The 24,058-nt window shown below is 54.0% G+C and overlaps 9 protein-coding genes across 9 annotated transcripts; 6 read left to right on the forward strand and 3 right to left on the reverse strand.

Annotated features, from left to right (window-relative positions):
* Positions 1 to 128: 128 nt before the first annotated feature.
* Positions 129 to 3,151, forward strand: ASPBRDRAFT_115287 (oxysterol-binding protein related protein OSH3; the record flags this gene model as incomplete). Its single annotated transcript, XM_067616885.1, has 2 exons — positions 129 to 164; positions 272 to 3,151. The coding sequence occupies 2 exons, from the start codon at positions 129 to 131 to the stop codon at positions 3,149 to 3,151; spliced, it is 2,916 nt and encodes a 971-aa protein (XP_067485600.1).
* Positions 3,152 to 3,837: 686 nt separating this feature from the next.
* Positions 3,838 to 5,411, reverse strand: ASPBRDRAFT_25938 (IFRD domain-containing protein; the record flags this gene model as incomplete). Its single annotated transcript, XM_067622223.1, has 2 exons — positions 3,838 to 5,086; positions 5,221 to 5,411. 2 exons carry the CDS (start codon positions 5,409 to 5,411, stop codon positions 3,838 to 3,840), a joined length of 1,440 nt encoding a protein of 479 aa, XP_067485601.1.
* Positions 5,412 to 6,190: 779 nt separating this feature from the next.
* Positions 6,191 to 9,406, reverse strand: ASPBRDRAFT_143011 (uncharacterized protein). The gene is made up of 5 exons (XM_067619205.1): positions 9,200 to 9,406; positions 9,020 to 9,136; positions 8,141 to 8,958; positions 7,285 to 7,528; positions 6,191 to 7,224 (listed from the first exon to the last, which is right to left on the reverse strand). The coding sequence occupies exons 1-5, from the start codon at positions 9,292 to 9,294 to the stop codon at positions 6,273 to 6,275; spliced, it is 2,226 nt and encodes a 741-aa protein (XP_067485602.1). The 5' UTR covers positions 9,295 to 9,406; the 3' UTR covers positions 6,191 to 6,272.
* Positions 9,407 to 9,524: 118 nt separating this feature from the next.
* ASPBRDRAFT_37581 (putative RNA binding protein Rnp24) lies at positions 9,525 to 11,124 on the forward strand. The gene has a single exon (XM_067623758.1). The coding sequence runs from the start codon at positions 9,615 to 9,617 to the stop codon at positions 10,728 to 10,730; it is 1,116 nt and encodes a 371-aa protein (XP_067485603.1). The 5' UTR covers positions 9,525 to 9,614; the 3' UTR covers positions 10,731 to 11,124.
* An 860-nt stretch (positions 11,125 to 11,984) lies between these two features.
* On the forward strand, positions 11,985 to 14,093 carry ASPBRDRAFT_25942 (uncharacterized protein; the record flags this gene model as incomplete). Its single annotated transcript, XM_067622224.1, has 2 exons — positions 11,985 to 12,637; positions 12,710 to 14,093. The coding sequence occupies 2 exons, from the start codon at positions 11,985 to 11,987 to the stop codon at positions 14,091 to 14,093; spliced, it is 2,037 nt and encodes a 678-aa protein (XP_067485604.1).
* A 2,037-nt stretch (positions 14,094 to 16,130) lies between these two features.
* Positions 16,131 to 19,509, forward strand: ASPBRDRAFT_37583 (ZZ type zinc finger domain protein). The gene is made up of 4 exons (XM_067623759.1): positions 16,131 to 16,753; positions 17,024 to 17,864; positions 17,915 to 18,126; positions 18,180 to 19,509. The coding sequence occupies exons 1-4, from the start codon at positions 16,619 to 16,621 to the stop codon at positions 19,443 to 19,445; spliced, it is 2,454 nt and encodes an 817-aa protein (XP_067485605.1). The 5' UTR covers positions 16,131 to 16,618; the 3' UTR covers positions 19,446 to 19,509.
* A 524-nt stretch (positions 19,510 to 20,033) lies between these two features.
* On the forward strand, positions 20,034 to 21,356 carry ASPBRDRAFT_114000 (serum paraoxonase/arylesterase family protein; the record flags this gene model as incomplete). Its single annotated transcript, XM_067616784.1, has 2 exons — positions 20,034 to 20,342; positions 20,406 to 21,356. 2 exons carry the CDS (start codon positions 20,034 to 20,036, stop codon positions 21,354 to 21,356), a joined length of 1,260 nt encoding a protein of 419 aa, XP_067485606.1.
* Positions 21,357 to 21,482: 126 nt separating this feature from the next.
* ASPBRDRAFT_112598 (putative isochorismatase family hydrolase) lies at positions 21,483 to 22,184 on the reverse strand (the record flags this gene model as incomplete). The annotated part of the gene is made up of 1 exon (XM_067616670.1): positions 21,483 to 22,184. One exon carries the CDS (start codon positions 22,182 to 22,184, stop codon positions 21,483 to 21,485), a length of 702 nt encoding a protein of 233 aa, XP_067485607.1.
* A 644-nt stretch (positions 22,185 to 22,828) lies between these two features.
* Positions 22,829 to 23,989, forward strand: ASPBRDRAFT_112424 (uncharacterized protein; the record flags this gene model as incomplete). Its single annotated transcript, XM_067616649.1, has 1 exon — positions 22,829 to 23,989. One exon carries the CDS (start codon positions 22,829 to 22,831, stop codon positions 23,987 to 23,989), a length of 1,161 nt encoding a protein of 386 aa, XP_067485608.1.
* Between the last annotated feature and the right edge of the window lie 69 nt (positions 23,990 to 24,058).

A 24,058-nucleotide genomic window follows, 5' to 3' on the forward strand; every position in this document is an offset into this window, starting at 1 on the left:
AATCTTCCGACGTTCAAAAGATCCATCGCCCGCTTGGTTCCGTTCCTCATCTTCTTCTCAATTGCTCCCTCTCCCTCGTCGTCTTTCCCCCCTCCCCCCCCACATAAACAACCGCCTTTCGCGCAACCATGGCGGCCATGGAGGAGCTGGAGATCCACAGCAAGGTATGTTGACACTGAAGTAAGGGGTTGGAGGGGGATGGATGCATGACACGCCGATTCAATTGATTGATGGCATTGGACTAACCTGCCTCTGTTGCCCCTCTCTACAGTCCTACTTTGTCCGCTGGGTATCGGTCAAGCCCGCCCACACCATTTCCTGGAGCATCCAACCGCACAAGAAGTCCATTAACTTCGGCATCTTCAAACATCCCGGCCATTCGGCTGTGCTGGGCTCCAGCACCAACTTACCTGCCACCGATTCCCCCAACGCCGATTCTAACGAGAACCTGCCCGCGACCGCTGGCGCTGCGGCCTCGCGACCCAATGCCTCCGTCATTGAGAAGCTGACAGGCATTGGCCTGAAGCAGATCCAATGGATCGGCAAATGCGAGGCCGAGCGCATCTTCCGCGGTACCTACGAAGTACCCGCCAACGAGGGCGGGAATTACGCCCTGGTCTTTGATAATACTTTCTCGAAGCAACTCTCTAAAACAGTCACCCTCGCCCTACTCACCTACCCAACCGCCCTCCCACCACAGTCGGTTCCCGTCCCTCATGCCTCAAGCCACCCTATACGGTCCGATACCGTCGAATCCGGCAAGTCCCTGACTGCCCGCCGACGGGGCAACAGCGTCGCTCAGCCGCCGCCCCTCGCCAGCGACCCGGACTCCCTCAATACCTACACTGGTCTGCTCCAGAAACGACGGCGCAAGCGTCATCAAGGCTGGGCGCGTCGCTTCTTCTCCCTCAACTACACCTCGTCGACGTTGTCCTACTACCACGATCGGAATTCTGCCGCGCTTCGCGGATCCATCCCCTTGTCGCTGGCCGCGGTCGCATGCAACGAAAAGTCGCGCGAGATTTCCATCGACTCCGGCACCGAAGTCTGGCACCTTCGCGCCAACAATGACCAGGAATTCATCGCTTGGAAGCGGGCGCTGGAGCGGGCTTCCGCCCCGTCCTCCAAGACTCCTGCCACGGCCGTCGCTGACGACTTCAACCTGCCGTCCGAACCCTTGCTGCGCGTGCCCTCGCAGCGCATCATCCCGAACGCCGTCGAGGAACGGGAATGGGAGCGGGTGGAGGGTCTTGTGAGTAAGGTATCCGGGTCGCGCGATGCCGTCCGGCGCCTGGCCAAGGATACTGACCCCAAATACCTGGGCGGCAATGTCGCGGAGAAACCGCGCGGTCGCTCGCCTAGCCCGCATCGCACGCCAACGGATCTGAATGGAGACGAGCCTGGGGACGCCAAACGCTCGTTCTGGAAGCGCAAGAATAGTACGGCCACGCAGCCCGGTGTCAAGCGCACCACCACCATGGCCTCCATGTCCTCACAGCTGGCTGTGCCGGGCGCCTTTGACACTGCGTCCCTGTCGGGCGATCGTAAGCCCAGCAGTGTCGTCAGCCACCCGGATCCCATGGAGGAGGTCCATGAACACCTGATGGCCGTGTTGCGCGACCTGGACCAGGTCGTCAGCGAGTTCTCGACCCTCATCTCCGAAAGCAAGCAGCGACGACACCCTCCGGGCGCAACCGTGCAGGCGCGGCGCAGCTTTGAGTCCGATGTCTCCCAGGAATTCTTCGATGCAGATGACGGCAATGCGCTTCTCACAATCAAGGGCGACAGCGAGGACGAAGCAGCGGCCGACAACACCTCCGACCGGACTGGGTGGGACTCGAAACCCAAGGTGGAAGAAGAACCCATGGTCGACGACGCTCCCTCTGACAGTGAGGACGAGGCCGACGAAGCGCCGGCTGGACACGATCAGTTCTCGCCGCTCTTCCCCGCGCGCCCTAAAGCGCTCACGCCGCTCCCACTCAGTCCGGTGAAGCGTCGTACCAACATCACGGCGCCGACAGTCATGCCCCCCAGTCTGATTGGCTTCCTCCGCAAGAACGTCGGTAAGGACCTGTCGCAGATCTCCATGCCCGTTTCCTCCAACGAGCCCCTGTCGCTGCTTCAGCGCGCCGCTGAAGTTTTGGAATACTCTACCCTGCTCGACCGCGCCGCCAGCGCCTCCGACCCCGTTGAACGCCTGATGTACGTGACCGCATTCGCCCTCTCCCCCATCTCCAGCAACCGGGTCCGCGAGCGCTCCATTCGCAAACCCTTCAACCCCATGCTCGGCGAGACCTATGAGCTCGTTCGTGAAGACCTTGGCTTCCGCTTCATTGCCGAAAAGGTTTCGCATCGCCCTGTTCAGCTTGCCTACCAGGCCGACAGCAAAGACTGGAGCCTCACGCAATCCCCCATGCCGACGCAGAAATTCTGGGGTAAATCCGCCGAAATCATCACTGAAGGCAAGATGCGCCTGACCCTCCACACCACCGGCGAACACTTCAGCTGGGCCCAGGCCACCTCCTTCCTGCGCAACATCATCGCCGGCGAGAAGTATGTCGAGCCCGTCGGCGAAATGGTCGTTGTCAACGAAACCACCGGCCATCGCTCCCTCTCCACCTTCAAAGCCGGCGGCATGTTCTCCGGCCGCAGCGAAGACATCACTACCAAATCCACGGATCCCTCCGGCCGCGACCTGCCCCTGGGTCTCACCGGCACCTGGACCTCTTCCCTCGACCTCACCAAGAACGGCAACCCCTCGGGAACCATCTGGAGCGCCGGACCTCTTGTCCCCAACGCGCCCAAACACTACGGTCTCACGGCCTTCGCGGCGACCTTGAACGAGGTCACCTCCATCGAGGACGGCAAACTCCCCGTCACTGACTCGCGACTCCGTCCAGACCAGCGCGCCCTCGAAGACGGCGACGTCGACCAAGCCGAAGCAGTCAAGGTGCAGCTGGAAGAAGGCCAGCGCGCGCGTCGTCGCGAGATGGAAGCCGCAGGCGAATCCTGGACGCCGCGGTGGTTCACACCCGTAAACGATGCATCGGGCGATGAATCCGTATGGCGACTGAAGTCTGGAAAGGATGGATACTGGGAGGAACGGAGTAAGGGATCCTGGACCGGCGTGGTACCAGTGTTTACGAAGTAATTGTTAGGGTTTTTTTTTATCTTAAAATTGCGGGAGATGTGTGTGTATGTTTTGTTTTGTGTGTCTGTAGGGTCTGGTGTATCTTACATATGATGGGATCATTACTAGAACAGATATCGTTAGATACGGAAGGAGTATGGTGGTATGGTGGTATGTAGAGGATCGGATAAGGAGGGAAGGTAGTGGATTTCTACTCAAAACTTATTACATTACTCTCGGTATACGACTCTACTCATTTAGAACTATTGATTCATTCACTATCTTGTTCATTGCGTATCATTAGATCTGATATTATTGTTCCCATTCAGTTGGTTGCTTTCGACATACGATTTCAAGTTATTGAAATTGGATGGTAGTAGTAGTAGTAGTAGTAGTAGTAGTAGTAGTAGTAGAGCGTATGTATTGTATCAAATAGTCATAATCATGTACACATAGTCAAGTTGCAATATCACATAGCAGTAATTGAAAATCATTCCTATACACATTTATGTATGGATGGATGAATGGATGGATGCTTTTATTCGTTTCTATCACACTGCTACCTGCGGCGAGTCATGTGTTCGAGAAACGGGTACAAGTAGATTACACCAAAAAGAGGCAATGATTCACAACGGACGCTGCAATAAATCTAACGCAACAGGGAATCAAACTTAAATCCAGTAGAACAATAAGTGCATCACATGTCTCTAATCCTCGTCCGAGGCCTCATGGACCGCCCACCGTCGACTATCCCGATGTTTGGTCGTACGCTTGGCATACCCTCGGTCCGACGGCGTGTCCATGCGCATGATCACCGGAAGGCTTTCCAGCACGGCACGGTTGCCTTGATAGTAGTGTGCCACGAAGCCGCCCTGCAGAGTGCGTCGAAGCGAGCTCAGCCGCGTCCATTTCCACCAGCGATCGATATTCATCACGCCCTGCCGGCCGATCTTGACCGTCAGCTTGCTGCCGTAGTGGCGATTGGTGTCTTGGTCAATGGCGGTGTTATACATAGGTCCCCGACGAGGATTCTCCACCGTCGTTAGGATGGAGGCGAAGCTGCTGTGTAGACTCTTCTTATCGCGTTTGCTAATCCGTTTGCTGTGGACTTTCGCCAGCGATTGGAGTTGCTGTTCGAGCTCGTGCGTGTTATGGTAGGCGTTGTAGCGCTTAATCAACTTGGGGCCGTTTCCACGACCTCCAGACAAGAAGGACTCCTCTTCTGATTCTTCCTCCTCGACCTCGTCGTCGTCCTCGTCATCCTCCTGTGGGGTATAACTCTTCTCGTACAAAAGCGCAATGTTCTCGCCGGCAGCAATTTGAACCGCAGAATCGCCACTGTCCAGCTGATCCATGAAAATCTGCACGGCTTCCTCGCTTTCGCCTTCAAGATCGTCAATGTAGGTCGCAAGCGTGCCCCATTCTTGCAAAGCAGCAACAACACTGGCTACGTCATCCCCAGCACCGATTGACTGCCCGTCGGAGGCAGCAATATCCAAGAAGAACGTCATCTGGTCGAGGATTCCGTCTTCGCTAGCGCCTGCATGAATGGTACAGACACCCAGACAGTGAATCGCCGCTGCCTTGACGGTGTTAGACGTAGAATCTCGCACAGTACGGGTCAGCAAGGGCTCGACATGCTCGTAGATAGTATTGTCGTAGGCTGAAACGGCGAGAAGCTCGATGGCACGGAGTGCCAGGGTGGTTTCGCGCACACTGGTCTCGAACTTGATACTGCGGTTGAATGCCGCTACCAGGTCGAGAACGCGACCGTGAATTTGTTCCTCGACATAGTGATATTTGGCCAGTCGGCAAAACGCAGCGTATGCCTCTTCGCGGCTCAGATTGCTACTGCGTTTGCGGTCCAGAATATCCTGGATGACATCCCCAAGCTCCTCAACCCAGTCATGGTTGTCCAGATCGGGGTTATCGGTTAGATCGTCCAACGAGCCAATGCTGGGTCGTAAAACACGCATTAGTAACAGAGCACACAGAGAGGACGAACGACGATGACATCATTCCGTTTGGAGGGGGAAACCCAAGAAAAAATACATGGAAAGGGGGAAAGGCAGCGATCGTGGAGTGCTCACCTCATTGCCGTATCATCGCTTAGACTGTCAATATCTTCCTCGTCCGATGCATATCGGCTCTGATTCTGAGAGGAATGGCGGGAATTCTGGGCAGAGTTGGCGCGCGAAGTACGACGAGAGCCTTCGCGGGAAGCGGCTTTGCGAGAGATGGTTTTGCCACTCTCCAGCACTTGACGGCGCAGGTCCGGCATGATTGTAGATACGCCCAATGTCAACCAGCTGAACGGTGATTGCAAGAGGAAGGGTTGCTTAAGTGCAAGAAGAATTTTCACGGGAGAAAATGCGGGATGATGTATCCGAGAAGTTCTTATGAATAAGCCAGAGGGAGACCGGAATGAAGACACAAGTATAACTTAGTGAACTAAGACCAGCCGGTAGGCAGTGGAAGCAAGGCAACACCAAGTGCAGCCGGCAGAACCCGGTTGGGCTATACTGAGGGTATGGTGAACGTGATGGTAGACAGTAGAAAGAGTGATTCTGAGACGAAGGACATGGTAAGGCTGGAAGAAAACAAGAAGTGTTGATGGAAATCCCCAGTGGGTGTGAAGGTAAGAAGAGGAAGCGAGAGAGTGAAGAGAGCAAGAATCAAGAGAATAATAACACCAGAATAACCACCCAAATGTGCGGCAGTCAACTGGTCACACCCCCTTCCTGGTCAACGCCACCCTCGCTCGGATCCCTGAATTGTGTGTGCGACTCCTCTGCTTGGTTACTTTTGGTTTCTTATCTTCTGATCGACTCTACACTAACTTTACCTGAATTCCTCTACTGTTATAGTGATTGATGATGATGTTCTTCTGGATCTGCCAATAATCAGCCCTGTTATCGCCACGTGATGCGGGGTCTGGCTTATCAGCCCCAAAAAGGCAAAAGTTGAAGGCATCACAAGATTGAAGAAAGACCGAAGAAGATCCTAACTAATTGATCTCAAATGAAACTCTACTACACACCATTACTGGGTGAAGCAGGAGAGGCAGGAATATTTGTCCATTGCCGGGGTATCTATTCTCACGAGAATTACTAGCGAAAGGTTCGAAAAGCCATATACAACCCTACAGTTGTTGTAGCACCAAATCCAGAATCCGGCGAGACTTGTCGCCCTCCAGATATTCTCTGCCCTCCTTTCCCCGATCTTCTTCATCTTCCTCGTCGCCCACTTCCAGATCCACCTGTAGGCTGGCTTCATAGGCTCCCATCACTGTCTCCTCGTCCACCCGGACCCCTCCGTTGACAAGCACCCGAATGCACTGCGCCAACCGGGCAATCTCCCGGCGCGTCTGTGGCGGAATATCATCGTTTTGGCTCGAGTAGATGGAGCTCGACACCATCTCCTCCATGCGCGTGATGGACACGTTCTCCGTTGTCGACGATGCCGCAGCCGCTCCATCGGCGTGCTTAGATATCCAAATGTACCCATTGACTCCCAAAATCACATCCACATCCCCACCACCGTTGGCTGTATTGATCGTCCAGACCTGTCTGCGCGACCGAACCACTCCACCGGCACCCGCTGCACCTCCCGCTCCCGCCCCCGTAGCGCTTGCCCCAGAAGTGCCTTTGACCGACGAGCTGGACGCACCACTGCCACCTGTCCCCGTCACCGCAAGAAACACGCCGTTTCTCAATTTACCATATTTCAACGACCGGGTGTGAAGCGATGCGCCTCCGTCGGAATGTACCGTCTGGACTTCGGCAACGACGAGGTCACCCTCGCTGAAGAAGGTTCGGATTTGTAGTTCATCAGCACTCGTTCGTCGACGCAAGATACCACCGGGCAAGTTGATAGCGGAGAGAGGAAGCTGTGCGAGAAGGGGGGCGGCGACATCAACCTTCCATCGGCGAGACTGCACCTCGACAATGCGCCCCACCACCAGGTCACCGATCTCAGGCGTATAACGGGCCCGGAGGGGCTGGACGGAGAGCAATTTGTTGGTCTTCTGAACCGTACCGGCGACGGTGGCGATGATGGAGGTAGATAGTGGGTTCGTGTATGTGCCGTGTCCTCTGCGGTCAAGTGTCAATCAATTGCGCGTTGAGCTGATATGGCAGTCGGTTCCAACCAACCTCATCCATTGCGGGTCATCTGTTACGATTTCACCCGGTGTAAGAACTCCAGCACCGATATTTGTTCCCTCCACTAAACGAGGTCGCTTGCTAGGTCTTGTGCCATCTCCCGCTGCTAGATCTACTCCTCCATCTGAATCCACGGACATGGCATCGTCTTCCGAGTCGGAGTAGGGAACGTCGACATCCTCCACAACCGGAGGGAGGATTGTAATGGCCATAGTGTAGAGATCTGTGTGCCGCTCTGAGAATTATCAGTGGCCGAGCAATCGATTCTATCGCGTTCTGGTAGAGGGCGTTTGTGAGAATTCGGAGTATTGGAGCTCTAAGTCGGACAAGACTTTCGGCATGCCAAGCAAACCAGGCAAACTGCTGGTGGAGACGCACGTGAAGCCGCATTCCCAATCCGGGAGAACAGCAACACACTAGCATTGTTAAAACTACTACTAGTCTACTTTGTATATCTGTCGGGTCTGATATGACCGCTTTCACTTGTGGTTTGCGACATCTACTTATGAGGTTTGAGTTATTATTGTTGAGGTATAGCACATCATAAGAGCAGCATGGGCGAGCGTAAGAAAGCGAAGCCGCCGCTCCAACACATAGTACAGCAATGAATCAGATGAATACGGATATAGGAAATGCGTGGTTGCGAACTGAGAGAAGGCCCTTTCGATAACACCCATAGCGTGCAGTACGCCTGTCCACCTCGACTAGTGGAAAAGCATCACTATCTGACGTGGTCTGATGAAACTTGCAAACATGAATGGCCAAGAAGATCGAAAGAGCGTGATAAAAATGTCTGTATTGATACAAAGGGAAAGGTTCAGTATTAGTTACCGGGAATATCACGCACCTACGCCCGAAGATCGCTTCGAAGGGCGCTTGGGAGTGGCATTCTCATCATCCTTCTTCTTCCGGTTTGAGCGACTGCTGCCACCCTTGGGCCGATAACCGGTATCTTCATCGCGCTTGCGCTTGCCTCTCACGCCTCCAGAGGTTGAAGCAGTTTCCAGAATACTGTCATCATCATACATGTCCTCATCTTTGCGTGTTTGAGCCGGCGCCCTCTTAGAAGTGCGTAGATTGGAGGGTCGAGAGCCGGACTTTTCCGAGGCGTTTTCGTTGTCCTGCAGGAATATCTGAGGTTGATTCTGGCGTAACCAATTGTGCACAGAGACGTGGCTCCGAAGAGCAGCTTCTCTCTCGCGTTCGGCTAGTGATGGCTTCTTAGGAACGCACTCGAGCTGCTCCAAGGCCTCGTCGTCGCCCAATTTAGCATCTAAAGCCAGGCAATATTCAGTCTCATACTCGGGAGTGAGGAACCCAAGTTCTTGCGCGGGATTATAATCGTCGGGATTCTCTGGCTGCAGAGGCGCGGAATGGGGGAATGTCGACAGAGTGCCGTACTGCATGCGAGGTGCAAAGGCCTGACCGCGCTTTACATCATCTTCCACCTCACGATAGGCATCGCTGGACAGACGCCCAGCAGCCAGTCTGGCTTTGGCTTCCTGTAAAACAGAGCTCGCTACAGCAGGATCGTTGTACGAATTCGGAATGTCTCGCTCGGGCGGTGGTAAAAATGATTGATCTTCCGGCGCGCTAAGATCGTATCGCAGACTTGGGGATACATGGAGACTGTCGTTGAACTCCAGCAGGACTTCTAATAACTGACTACGATTGAATCAATTGTAAGCGACCGACGGCAAGTTATAGACAAGGACGCGCAACATACTCATTCTGTGCCTGAATCCTCTTGGATAGATCTTCGATACGCAACCCTTCACGGATGAGGGACTCGCTCTCTCGCATCTGAAGCTCGAATTTGACCTTTAGCTTCGCAAACTTTTTTCTAGATCGTAGGTCGGTCGAATTAGTAACGCGCCGCCCCAGGCTTTCAGGAGAATACACTCACTTGAATGATCGGTACGACTGTTTGGTAGGAGCGCCCCCGGGGGCATCCGGGAGACTTTCAGTCACGGATTGGGCATCATCAATGGCATGCGACATGATCACAAATGAGCAAAGTAAGCAATGAGAAACCTGGATGGCGCCTCGAGTTGCAGAGTCGTGGGCGGGTGAAAGGGGCAGACAGAAGCGAAGGCTGAGGCTCGAGATGGCCGTGTTTGGGCCGGTCACGTTAAAGCGGTCCGCCGATCTGGAGGATCTGGTGTTGAGGCGGAGAGTTTCTGCCTGCCGTAAAAAAAAGTTTCCCTCCGCTATCAAACTTCTTTTCTTTCAAGTGAAGGTCTTCTTTCCCTCCCATTGCCTTGATTTCTCTATTTCTGTGAGATATAACTTCTATTCCATATTACTTCACCTACCACACCATGGCTGGAATAGGTGAGGAAAATCACAAAAAGCGCAAGCTCCCAGAGGTCTCGGAGATCGAGATCGACGTTTCTGCACCCGAGCCTCCCTCAAAGAAGGCTCTGCGAAAGCTCAAAAAGAAGGCCGCAGAAGGCCCCTCGGAAACCACTACGGAGAAGCAAACAAAGGAGACCCCTGTAGACAAAGACAACGCTGCCAACGCTCAGAAGCGCTCCGACTATGGCATTTGGATCGGAAACCTGCCATTTTTCGCGACGAAAGAAGACGTGCGCAAGTTCTTGACGACCAACTGCTCCTTTACAGATACGACCATCACAAGAATTCACATGCCCAAGTCTGGTGATAAGCACGGAAAAGCCCAGAATAAGGGATTTGCTTACGTCGACTTCTCCACGCAGAAGGCCGCCCAGGAGGCAATGGGCCTCAGTGAACAGCTTCTCACTGGACGTCGCGTGCTCATCAAAGATGCAAAAAATTTTTCCGGAAGGCCCGAGAAGCCCCAGGGAGAGGGTCAGGGCAATTCGGGGGCAGCATCTGGAAACCCCCCGTCAAAGCGGATATTTGTCGGCAACCTCGGCTTCGACGCTACGAAGGAGCTCATCGAAGAGCACTTTTCCCAATGCGGGACCATTGCAAATGTACATGTGGCCACATTCCAAGACTCCGGCAAATGCAAGGGTTATGCTTGGGTAGTGTTTGAGGATCTTGCAGCAGCCGAAGCAGCGGTGAAGGGCTACGTGCTGGTTAAGGAGGATGATGAAGAGGAAGAGGAGTCCGACACTGAAAGCCGCAAAAAGTCCAAGAAGCCGCGACAGAGGAGAGTGTGGGTGAACAACCTGCTCGGTAGACGGATGCGTATGGAATTTGCCGAAGATGCCACGACGCGCTATAAGAAGCGATTTGGTAAGGACGGCGAAAGCAAGAAGAACGATACCTCAGACATCAGCGAGGTTGAGCCTGCAGAGCACGACTCGACGGGTCAGCAATCTCGCCAGTCGCGACCGGGCAAGGCTAGGCAAGGAAAGCCAGATTATACCAGATACGACCAAGAGACTGTCCAGAAGCTCAGTGGGGCCATTGTCGAAGGTCAAGGAAAGAAGATCACCTTTGATTAAGGAGGGTTCGCGCATCAAAGGACGGATGCGCAATTCGGAAGAACAGATAAAGCCATCGCTTATGAAGAACCAAACCCGATAATCACCCTTGCTGGGTGAAAAGACGGAGCCTCCCAATTCCCGGCTCTGTAATCTGGATGATGCGAGATCGTTGTCATAGTGAGTTGTGACATGAGTTGTTCCATCCTTGCATGGACATACTTCATGACCCGTCGGTCATGGGTCAAGACGGCCGTGGGCGACGCTATAGAAGCATTGAGGATTCAAGTCCTCAGTACCCTGATACCCAACCGATTTCCTTGTATACAATACAATGTATGTAAGCTATGAAGCAATATTGTAACCACCAATGGACTGATAAGCCATTTCTTCAATACGCACTATAAGAGCTGGCGCCGTGTATCACATCGAGGCCCAGACGTAGCGTAGACCGGTCAGCTACTGCTAGTAGAAGTCTCCAATGTAACTACTGGTACAGGAGCTATGCCCCTGCCTATTGCGCAAGATTGGGTACAGGTAACACTAACTAACTAACTAGTTAACTAGTAGTTAGTTAACTAAAGTCGCTGCCAGGCGGCTTAGTCAGGGCAAACAGAACCAGGCAACATGAGTGGACGGAGAGAGGTAACGGGCGTCAATAGTGGTATTGCTCAGAATGTCGACATACCTAGATCTGGACCGGGAGCTGGGAGTTTGTTTGATTGAAAAGTATGATTTGAGAGGAAAACCATGTTTGACAATCAATAAAGTGTCATACGGAGTTCCCAAAAGCAAAATGGAGGAGCTCTGATGGACGATCAGCTAGACGTAACAACTAAAAGTAGATAAACCGCAGTTCTAGAATCCCTGAGGTGGTTTGGGGAGGACGCTAACCGGATTGAGGCGGTTGACATCGAAAGAGCATGTCATGGCTCATGCTCAAAACCACCAAATCTCCCCAGTTCGTCCATCCGTTCAACACTCTCTGCCCTCACGCCTGAGGTGCACCCTCTAGCTCTTGTCTCTCGTGTTTATCTTATTCTTCTACCTTCGTCTATTCTGTTCTCGGGAACGTGTTGCTTGCGGGCTTCTTCCTATCTAGACCTAACTAGCTACCTTACTTCTCTACCCATCCTCTCTGTCTTGCAACCCGCCGCTCTCGCCGCTGCTGGTCGGTGCACTTTGACGCCCTTTCCCACCACCTCGATCCACCCCAGCATACCTCGATCCCGACTTTCACCGTGAACTTTTGCTTTTTATTTTCCCTTATTTTCCATGGCTCCACGACGACACAATATCGGTGCTAGTCGCCGCCGAAGAAGAGACGACGAGGGCGAAGATGAGGGCTCGATGGATGGAGAATTGGAGGACGACTCCCTAAGCGAAGGGTCCATTATCAGTCACCCCGACGATGAGGATGCTGATGGTGAGGGCAGCGATGAGAGTGATGATGAGGCATCTGTGACCCGGGATGCTGGCAATACTCACCCTCCCCAGCTCAACGGCCGTACGCCCGCAGGAAGCCAGAAGCTCGGGCGCCGCCATTCTTCCTCACCCGGGAAACGCCACACGGGAACGGTCATGTCAGATACGGAAGCGATGATGAACGGGATGAGACTGTCGGATAAGACAACTGAAGTGGCCGAAATCCACTTTGACGATCTGAAGGGAGAGCTTGGCCAGCAGACTGGAAGGACTCCATCGGCGCCTCCGGCAGAGCCAAAACAAGACAGTTTGACGGAGAGGAGGCGCCGTGACAATGAGAAGTACACAAAGGAAAAGGAGGAGAATCCAGCTTTCGTGCCCACTAGGGGAAGCTTCTTCCTTCACGACAAACGCTCAACCGATACTGCAGCCAACGGTCACAAACAATTTGCCAAGTCCAAGTCAAGACCATACGGTCTCATTGTGGACGGCAATGTGCGCAAGTACGCTTGAACCAACCCTCTAGCTCTTTCATTGTTGAACTAAAATAGAACATCCGCGCTAACTACCTGCAGAAACCAGGTCAAGTCCGATGCCAGCGAAAACAAGTGGACGCACGATCTGCATGATACTGTTGCTGGAGATGAGGCACCCGTCTCGAAAGCGCCTGCGGTGCCTGCGACTGTCCCAACCTATCCTCCAAAGGCAGTCCCTACAGCCCCTCGATCTTCCCCGCCCAATCGATCGTTCTCGAGTACTACTATGATAGGGAACGTGCCTGTCGTGGTCTTCTTACCGGGCATGGCTCAACCCATTTCATACCCTACCGTTCCAAAGAAGCAACACACCCGTTTACCACAGCACCGTCCTCCTCTGCGCCGCGATAAACCCGTCCGAATCTCGCTTCCCGGGCAGCCTGCACGATATATCTTCCCCGCAACAGAGCGATCTTTCATCTTCATCCCGCGGGCGCTCCGGCCTAACCAACAGGCCTTCCGTGGGCGTCGAAGTGGATTCTTTCCAGGACGACGGCCCAGTATCTACGCAGGTTCTACCTACACTCCAAGTGTTAGCATCAGTAGGAGGTCGTCCTTTGGCAAGGCGCCCTCGCATGAGGGATACCACTCACCGGCAGCCTCGGTTCTTTCCAGACAGACGATCGTGGCCGCAGACAACGGTAAGCCCGTTGTCCGATTACCTCCACCTGCAAGGCCACCAGTCGGACTACCACCCCCGCCACCCGGCCCTCCATCAGCAGTTCCTCCTCTACAACCACAGCCTCAACCTCCAGTATTTCGGGAGAGCCGTCCGGCGCCCATACCGATGCACCAACCTCGTCCCCAAAAGGCCGTCTCGGTTGCCGACATTGAAACCCCAGCAAGCTTTCCCTTCAATCCTCCTCAGCCGCAGCAGGAGCAGCCGTTCCATCATCAGGTCCCGATGCCTGGCAGTGGGCCCGTCTATGGCTCAGATGGCCCCGGCTATGCTGCTTCGGCTCACTCTTCAGTGACGCCCTTATCCCATATACCCGAGCGGGCAATCCATGCCCAACCCTTCCAGCCATATGGTTTTCAACAGCCACAAGCCTTCTATCCCAATTCTTACCCTCCTGGCGCTGTTTACTATTCAGTTACCGGGACCGAGTTCCCCCCGTACAATGCAGCAGTGGGCCCCGGTACCTCTGTGCCTCCCTTCCCTCCGGGGCAGCAGGTGCCGTACATGGTGCCCGGTACGCACACATCGGGCGAGCAATCGGCTCAACCAGGCACAGTCGCACACGAAGCGGGTGGTACGGTGTATTTCTACGATGCCAACCAGATGTATCAAACCCCTTCCTATGGAATGCCGAATGCGCCCGGGGCCGGTGGTGTCATGGGCATGGGCGGCATGATGACGCCCCCTGGTACAACATACTACTATCCCCAGTCTCAAAGCAGTGTTTATTACGGCTCTCAGTGAACCGAGGCCTGTGGATAATACCTGGCCTAAGCTATGACTTTTGTTTGACTTCTTCTCCCTCGGTTCCAAAAATTCAATTTCTTTTTGTGATTATTTTTTGACGCTATGTTTACTTTCCCCCTTCCGCCTTGGTCTACGCCTTATCTTTCCGCCTTTGTTTCAAGTTTCATACTCATCATTGTTATTAACCTCAATTTTCCGCCTTCGCTTCGTGTTCAATTTGTTCGTGGATTTTTTTTTCTTTTCCTTTCTTCGTTTGCCTCATGGAAAAGCGGCAAATTTTGTTGTTGATCCCAATATGACGACCTCCCATTGCCTCATAGCCTGTGCCTTTCCTTTCTTGTTGAGGTCTAGTGTCGCCGGGGCATCGTGCTCTCCTAGTTCCGTCTCTAATTGTGGTTAGATAAGGATTCCATGCATTACTAGCGATCGTCTTGCTGTGCTGTTCTATTTTTACCCCCCGTTTCTTTTCATCACTTAATTTCTTTTCTGCCTACGTTTTCCGTCTTATGTTTTCTTTTTTTCTTTTCTTTTTTTTTTTCTTTTCTTGTTTCTCTTCCTGTCGAATTTTCTGTCCGCTTTTTCTTGCTTTCTTTTCTCTAGTTTGCTTGGCTGCCGTCGTATCCCTGCTGTGCCGTTTAGCTTATGCCTGCCGAAGTCTTCCGCGATGTACGGATACCATCTTCTTCGATATACTCATGACGTTGACTGGCAGTGGGCTCTAAGCCGGGAGGGGAATGGGCCGGGGCAATCAATGGGTGCGGTGATGTTCCTACGCACCCTGTCGGCGGCGCCAGGATCGCTCTTCCGGTGAACTGTCCACGCGAATACCCGTACGAAGTTTCTGACCATGCTTGTCTGCATCCTGGTTTTCCATGAACGTAATGCGGTGTGCATCCTCTACCTCTTCCCCTCTTTCCCTCTCGTGATGAGCCCTGCGTGTGTCTGTATGTGTGTGTGTGTGTGTGTATGTGAGTGTGTGCGCGTGTGTGCGTGTGTTTCACTGCGCTCGTTTTGAGATTTGTTGATTGACACGGATGAGGAGGCCGAGTTGTGGGGTGGCATCCTCTGGTCTACAAAAGCAATAAAACACGATCCCAAAAATAGTTGCAGTGAGCTGTGTTGTCCGCACCGGTCCAAACAAAAAGTAGATAGATACATAGATTAGACCCGAACCTCCCGGTTGAAACGGAAGGGGCCGCGGATGGGCCTGGAAGGTTTGGTGTGAAGTGACGTCAGGCAGCACGTCAAGGAGCGTCAATTCCTCGGACTACCAAAAGTAGGAGGCCTGGAGAAGAACCCGTAATAGCCGATCCATCGTAAGGAAGGAAAATCAATTCTTGAGGGGAAGGAGGGTGTGGAGGAATGGATGATGAACGGCCCAGGCGTAAGCACCCTGATCAGCAAGCAACATCTGAGGCTGTGGGGGAAGGATTGGTCGATGGCATGAGGGGAACATCCATGTCGTGATGAAATCATGGCGCCTGTGCTTAGGGAGGGTTGGTGACGAGAGGGAAGGGAAGGAAAGGGTTAGGCACCTACGTAGCCAACAGAGCAATGCCTCATTCTGCAGCAGGAAGACTCCACCGAGGATGCAAGAGAAGGAGGAGGTGGTGGTGGTGGAGGAGGACTCTCCGTACTAAAAAAGTGTATCTAGTAGCTAGCTACATGAGAGAGTACGGGGAAGAAGCATCGCGACCGGCAGGCCGGACAAGGTACCGGGCAGGTCACCCCTTGGTACTCCGTCCACAGTAAAGGACTAACTAAACGCAGTTAGCTAGTTAGCCATGAGCATAGTTAACTGTTAACGAACTAACAAACGATCGAACTAAGTTAGTTACCTACGGAGCAGTTACTTAGTCTGAGAGCAACTGAGCATCCGCCAATGGCCGCAGACCTTCACCGCCTCGGCCGGATGCAGCAGTGAAGCAGCAGCTGACCTCCAGGCAGCCGGGCTGGCCTTTCTGTGGTCTCTCCCTTTGGTCTCTCTCTTTAATTACCGCTGGGAAGAACTCGCTCGCTCGCTCGCTCTCTCCTCATCTCTCCCTTCTTCTTCTTCTTCCCCCTCTCCTCATCTTTCTCTCCTGCCTTCTCCTCATCATCCCATCCAATCCATCCATCCTCAATCCTCCTCTCCCGATCTTCCGTCTCCTCTTTCCACTTTACTTATTCCTCCCCTTCTTACCGTCATCCTGGTCATCCCTCCCCCCATCTTCCATTCTTATTATCCCACACCACCCCCCTCCCTTCTATTTAGTTTACTAGTTTAAAAACCTACAGTCCATCTTCCATCGTTCTGGGGTCTCTCCATCCAGATTCCTCGTTAAACCATCTAACGGGGCAAACACCACTCCCACCGTTATCTATCACTGGCTTACCTACTTCCTACCATCCATCGCCTAGCTTACCGTTCCCGAATTAGCGTCCTTTTCTGCTTATCTCTCGGTATCCCTGCTTAAATCACGCCAGAGAGACCATTTCAAAACAGGAAAAATAAGGACGAAGCACACATCTTTCTGGACACCATGGCTTCTCCTGCGCCCGCAACGGCTCCCGTCGGCCCCAGCTCTCTCATCACCGTCAAGGTGCTCTACAATGAAAATACTCGACGCTTTAAGCTCCCTCTGCGAGAGCTCGGAGCTCGCACGCTTCCCCAGAATGTACGTTCGTCCCCACTCAAGCTCCGATCGGAGCTACGGGTCCTGGCCCCCCATCAAAAAAGAAACATTATAGCCCACCCCGTCATTTCTTCCCTCAATCCGCTGGCTGTTCTCACGTGCCCACCTCCTTGCTCCATGTGTGTGATGAAATATTTATAATTTTCCATTACTTACCCCTTTGGAAATATCTTTTTGCGCAAGGGAATGAAATGGAGCAAAGGTTAACGCAATGATTCCGCAATTCATGCTGACGTCTCTTATCCGTAACAGCTCCGCCAGCTTCTTGGCGTTCCCGAGGATGTCAACGTCATCTTCGAACGTTATTCCGACAGCGCCGGCTGCTATATTCAACTAGATAGCGAGAACCCTGCCGTCTACAAGCAGCTCTATCGCGCTGCCAAGGCTAAACTGAAGCTGCGGATCAAGGCCACGACGGCTGAGGAGCCCGTCTCCGAGCCACAGCTGGCCGCAGACCTCCCCGAAACACAGAATGCGTCAAGGTACAGTTACCTCGAGACTGTCTTGGGTGCTCCTCTCCCTGAGTCTCAAGTTGAAAGTGTTCCTGCTAGTGCGTCCCTATCTGCCTCGGCTCTACCCGAGGTCGCCAGCGGCACCTTCCCTGCTGAGTCTCGATCCGCCCAGTGGTCGGCCCCTGAGACGACCGAACCCCAGTTCCGGGACTTCGTCTTGGGCCAGGACAGCTTGGATATGCCGGTGGTGTCGCACGCATCGCCCAACGGGGTCTTCTGTATTGACTGCAACAACTGTGGCCGCTCCATCCCGAACGAGCATTATCACTGCAGCATCTGTGACGATGGCGATTACGACTTGTGTCTCCAGTGTGTCGAGGCCGGTGTGGCTTGTCTCGATGACGAACACTGGTTGATCAAGCGGCTTGTCAAGGATGGCCAGGTCACCAACAGCACCACTGAGACAGTCCAGCCCCGGAAGGCTCGAGAGGAGGTCCCTGAACCCGAAGAAGAGGAGGAAGAAGAGACCTTCGAAGAGTCCGTGCCAGAGCTGGTGTCTGAGTCGGCTCCAGTGCCTGCTGTGGCGGCTCCCGAACTTCCCGAGAGCACTCAGGAACGCATCTGCAATGATTGCCTGAAGGGTATGTCCTTTCCCTCAACTGAACTTGTCGTAATTAACTAACCCCGACAGAACTCGATGAAACCAAGATGGTTTCCTGCGCTGACTGTGATGATTATGACCTCTGCATCACTTGTCTGCTCAGAGATACACACGGCCACCACCCCGCTCACACCTTCAAGCTGCTTCATGACCGTCAATTCTGCCTCAAGAGTCTGGTTCAATCTCGCTGCAAGCCTGGACGTCACCACCACCACGCTGCTATCTGTGACGGATGTGAAAAGGTTGGTTGTCAACTGTTCTATTTGACTACCTCTAGGCTAACCGTGCATCTTAGCGTATCATTGGCGTCCGGCACAAGTGCCTGACCTGCCCAGATTGGGACTACTGCTCCGAGTGCCACCAGGAAGCAGCCCAAACCCATCCGGGCCATCGGTTTGCGCCGCTTTATGACGCAATCGCCGAGCCTCTGCAAAGCTATGAGGTGCACTATGGCATCTACTGTGACGGTCCTCTGTGCAGGAACAGGCCATGCCCTAGCTTTATCACAGGAACTCGCTACAAGTGCTCTGTGTGTCACGACACGGATTTCTGCGCCAAGTGCGAGGTGCACCCGACCAACACGCACAACCGCACTCACCCCATGGTCATGCTGAAGACCCCTGTGCACAACGTCTCTGTCAGCACGGTCCATGAAGACCGTGGAGCTACCTGCGCCCTGGGCGACCGTGCCCAGAAATCCACTTCGACCCAAGCCAGCGTCCCGGTCGAGCCAATTCAGGAGAAGTCCAAGCCGGAAGCAGAGCCTGTTCCGGAGCCTGCCCCGGTGGCACAGCCGACTCCCGTTGCACAGCAGCCGGTCCAGGTCGAACAGCCGACATCAGCTGACCCCGCCTCCGGCTACCAAGCCTTCTTCATCCGTGACACTGTGCCAGACGACACCACGCTGCCGCCCAACACCGCTTTCCAGCAGACCTGGACCCTCTTCAACCCTGGCCCATCCAGCTGGCCTGCCGGCACTGATGTGCGGTTCGTCGGGGGCGATTCGATGTTCAACGTGAATACCAGCCACCCCTTGAGCATGGATGCCATCTCGGCTGCCATGGAGAGCAACAAGCTTTCGGAGCCGTTGGAGCCTGGTCACAGTGCGGACTTTACCGTGACGCTGAGGACCCCGAACCGCCAGGGTAGCGCCATCTCGTACTGGCGGCTGAAGCTGCCCAGCGGCATGCCTTTTGGCCACCGGCTGTGGTGTGACGTGCGCGTGCGTGAGGACGTTCCGCCTCCCGCCGTGAGTGCACCGGAACCGGCGATGGAGAAGACCGTCGAGCCTCAACCGGAGTCCCAGTCGGAGCCCGCGGGGAGTCAGATGATCTTCCCCAAGCTGGCCAAGGAGTCGCCGGAGGCCAGCACCCACGAGGCGGCCACGACGGCCCCCAGCGCCCCGTCGGTGACAAATGAATCGGAGCAGGATGTGTTCGATGACATGGAGAGTTTGACGCTAGGCGAGGAAGAGACAGATGCGGGTATGCTGACGGACGAGGAGTACGACATCTTGGACGCCAGTGACCAGGAATATCTGGAGGCCAAGTCCCAGCGCTAAGTCAAGACGGCGACCATGAGTTACGGATTTCTTGGACGGGGAAACAAAGGAGTTCTTTTTTTTTTCAGACGGAAAGGATGAAATAATCTGCGTGTGATCTCTTTTATTGCTAGCTAACTTGGCTTGATTTGTGTGTGGGCGAAGGAAAACCCTAGGAAGGATGAATTGGCTGTAAGCTCGGCATTAGGCTTGAAACAATGTACGCTCTCATTCACTTTTACTTCACTGTACACTTCGACTCGTACTAGATGCTGGACCGTAAGTGTCGACCCATGGATGATCGCCGCGACGATCATCACTGGCGTCTTCGGCTGGGACTGGCTGTCGGTCCACTGTGGATGATGGCTCGCTGCTGGTTCGCCAATGACAGCGCCATTGAAGTCAATCCCCGCATTTCTCAACGAGTGGAATGTTGTTACTTGTGGGAGCCTGGGAGAATGATACTATACTAATCTATATTTTTTTGGTTCGTTTCGTTCATCCTCGGCTCCCCGCTTTGTTTTTCTTCCCGTCCTCATCGCTCTGGTTGTTTTCTTATTCTTTTTCTCCCACTACATACCCAAGTATACAGTCAACAGGCATCTCACGATGAAGAACTACATCAACCTGGCGATCATCGCTGTCCTGTTCGCCTCGTTGTATGGACCAGTGACCCGCCAGCTTAGCGTGCTAGGGGTGTTCCGCTCAGCGAGCGAGACGACCAGCTCCCAGAGCAGCCCCGTCCACCCCATTGCCGATACCATCCACTGCGAGGACCTGCATTACTATCATCCGGCTGGTCAGCTCTTCACAGCCTGCGAGGACTCGACTGCGCCCCGGTTTCGATGGTTTCCGCCCTTGGCCAACTTTGATGGCCCTGCGGACACAACGGGATCTATCCATGTGATTGATCCCCAGGTACGTGTTCCCTGGTGCAACCCATAGCCATAAACCAGCACAAGGCTCACTCAGCTTGACCAGACACTGAAGTCGACGCGTCTCACATTTGAGAACTTTTCCGGCCCCTTTATCACCCACGGCATCGATGTTACCGAGGATCCAGAGCGCGCAGACGCCGTCTACATCTTCGCCGTGAACCACCTCGCCAATCCCGACTATCACCCCGGCCTCAAGGACATCCCCAAGGCGCGCTCGCAGGTCGAGCTCTTCCACCACGTCCTACACTCCAACACCGTCCGCCATGTCCGCTCCATCCGTCATCCGCTCATTACCACCCCCAACGATATCTACGCCGACAGCCCCCGTTCCTTCTACGTCACCAACGACCACCGCTACCGCGACGGGGCCCTCCGCATGATCGAGAACATGCTCCCCGTCGCCAAATGGTCCACCGTCATCCATGTCCAGCTCGACAGTCTCGCCGCAGTTCCCGCCGACACAGAGCGCCAGGCAACCGTGGCCGTCGAGCATCTCTGGAACCCCAACGGTCTCGGACACGGCCAGTCGCGCGAGGAAGTGCTCGTTACCAGCGCCGTAGGCGGCTACCTGTGGCGTATGCGGCCGCATGATGACCACACGCTATCAATCGTCGACGAGTTTGCCTTTGACAGCACGATTGACAACCCCACTTACTACCAGGACCCGTACGCAACGGCCACGGACGATGCCAGCGGATATGTGCTGGGTGGGCTACTCCGCGGCGTGGATGTGGAGAAGACGCGTATGGATCCCAATGCGACGGACGGGGTGATGGTGTGGTACACGCGGCGCAAGGCCGATACTACGCCCGCGGAATGGGAGACGCGGCTGCTGTTCGAGGACGATGGAACACGCATCCGGAGTGCCAGTGCGGCGCTGCTGGTGCCGTTGCCGTTGGCAGCTGAGCAGCAGAAGCAGCAGCAGAAGAAGGCGAGGTTGTTTGTGACGGGCTTCATTTCGGAGAGTATGGTAGCGGTGGATGTGGCGTTGTAGTTAGTATGGCTGTTAATTGATCAGTCGGTCAATGAATGACCCGGAATAATCTTACCCTACCAACACCATTTTCATAATATAGCCTCTATATACACATTATTACTATAACTATACTCATCTTTCTCCTTAATAGCTAGAAACAAACCTCTCCAAATCCCTCACCACCTCCCCCACCCCAAGCACTTCCGCAAACTCCCCCTCCAAACTGGCAACCGACACTTTATGCACCGTCTCAGCATCCCATCCCCCCTTGGCAAAGGTCGCAGTGGCATCGCTAACAAGAATAATTCGTCCTTTGTCAATCTCATCATCTTGCTTCTCTATCACATCTCCACCCTCATCATCCCCTGTAGTCTTCTTCGATAAAACCCTATCCACCACCCCCAAATTGGCCGCCATCCGCACCGTCGTCGACACACAATGATCCGTAGTCAACCCGGCCACTATCAATTGTCTGATTCCCCTTTCGCGGAGGTATGCTTCGAGGTCTGTGCCGATGAATGACGAATTGACATGTTTCCAGATCTGTTTCTCCGTCGGGAGCGGAGTGCAGTTGGGGAGAGGGTAGATGCCTTTTTCACCGGTGGGGGTGGTGTAGGATGGGTGTAGGGGGGAGGTTGGCGTTGTGGAGGCGTGGAAGATGTGAATTATTTCATGTTTAGTGGAAGCTGAACTGGTGAGGGTGTTGCGGAAGGTGGTGAGGAGGGATTGGATGTTTGCTTCGTAGTTGGGGTTGGAGCGTGAGGGGCCCCAGTGCGTTGGGTGAGTGAAGCCTTGTTGATTGTCGATCAGGAGGAGGGCAGTGGGGTGGTGGAAGGAGAGGGACATTGTGTTGAAGTTATTGTGGATGTGGATGTGGAGGTGGGTAGTTGTTGAGGGTGATGGAATTACTATATGATAGGTTATATACTAGTTAGTGGTCTAGACTATGAAGTACTGCTAGGGAGATGGTGAGTCACGGACTATTACTAATGTTTAGTTGTCAACAATTGTAACCGTGAGTCACTATCTTAATTGTTTAGTGGTGTAGCATAGGTTACTACTCATCATATAGTAGTGGATAAAATGTTATATTTACATAACTGATGCTGAATTCGCAGTGTTGCAGTACTGATCCTCCTGATCTTAAAGTATATTATTTGTCCGGCTCGGACTCAACTTACAACATATACTAGTTGATGACAGTAGATATCACACTACATCAACAGCTGCACATAATATAGATAGAGCTACACTATTCACTCCAGCTAGCTTAGAATAAGCATAGATCTACTGAGTACTGACCGACACTCGGTCCCCGCGGGGAACCGAGCAGTCATCGTCTGCCTGAGGCACACAACAATCTCCCCGGAATCTCGTTGGATCTTCATTTCATCTCCAATTCTTCCTCTTGACACCACTCTTTTTACTACTCTACACTGTATACCACCCATCAATTGGACCCTCAGTTCAATCCCCATCCTCCCAGCGCAATGCTATCCGCGCTCCACCCCCGGCGGGTTCTCCCCAATCCCCCCCAATTCACCACCATCGCCATCGCGTCTCGCCTCATCCACCAGCATCATCAGCATCATCACAACTACACCCTCTCTACACGTTCCTACGCCTCGCACTCCAAATCCAGCACCAACACCAAATCTCACACGCGCCCCTCCTCCGCGGCACAACCCACCACCCCCTCAACGACCCCAACCTCATCAACCTCAACCACAATCCTCACCTCCATAAACCCACCCCCAAGCACGCGACCCGCCGCACTCGCTCTCCCTCCACCCCCAGACCCAAACACCCCGCTGCCCCCATCCGACAAACTCAAACGCTACATCACCATCGGCCGCGCATACCTATCCTTCTACAAAACGGGTCTCAAAAACGTCTACCACAACTACCGCGCCGCCATCCCTCTCCGCCGAACCCTGAACCTATCCCCGTATACCCCGAGCACTATACCACCTCCACTACCACAATCCACTAAGAACGCTGCTGCCACAACACCATTCAGCGAAACCATCCTCTCCAAATCCCTCCACCGCTCCCACTTCCAACTCCTCCGACGTTCCGCGCACGACATCCGGCGCATGATCCCCTTCTCCCTCATCCTAATCATCTGCGGGGAACTCACCCCGCTGGCCGTGCTGGCTCTCGGTAACGCCATCACGCCGCTTACGTGTCGGATTCCACGCCAGCTAGAGAAAGAGCGGGAGAAGCGCGCGCGGACGAAACGGGATGCGTTGGTTGTCGGGACCGGGTCAGTGACGCCGCCGGAGACGGGATCAGTGGAGGAGATGCGCGTGTTGAAGCGCAATGTGGATAGGAAGTGGATTGAGAGTGCCGGAGCTGGGGAGGTGCTGCGGGCGTGTGCGGTGTTGGGATTGGCTAAGACGCATGAGAGACCGGCGTGGTTGGTCGGGGTGGTGTATCGGGGCCGGTTGAGACGGTATGCGGAGTATTTGGAGTGTGATGATGAGTTGATCCGCAGGGGTGGGGGCGTGTCGGAGATGGAGGCGGAGGAGGTGCGTATTGCGGTGGAGGAGAGGGGAGGCGTGGGTGTTGGGGTTGGGGGTGTGAGAGAGGGATGGGAGGCTGAGAGGGAGGAGAGAAGGTGGTTGGAGAGGTGGGTTGCTACTAACTAGTTCGGTGGTTCTTGGATGTATACTGCAGAATATACTTACTACTCATGTGGATCATACTATGGATAGAAT

This window comes from Aspergillus brasiliensis, assembly GCF_001889945.1.
Source record: "Aspergillus brasiliensis CBS 101740 unplaced genomic scaffold ASPBRscaffold_1, whole genome shotgun sequence".
Classification (NCBI taxonomy): Eukaryota; Fungi; Ascomycota; class Eurotiomycetes; order Eurotiales; family Aspergillaceae; genus Aspergillus; species Aspergillus brasiliensis.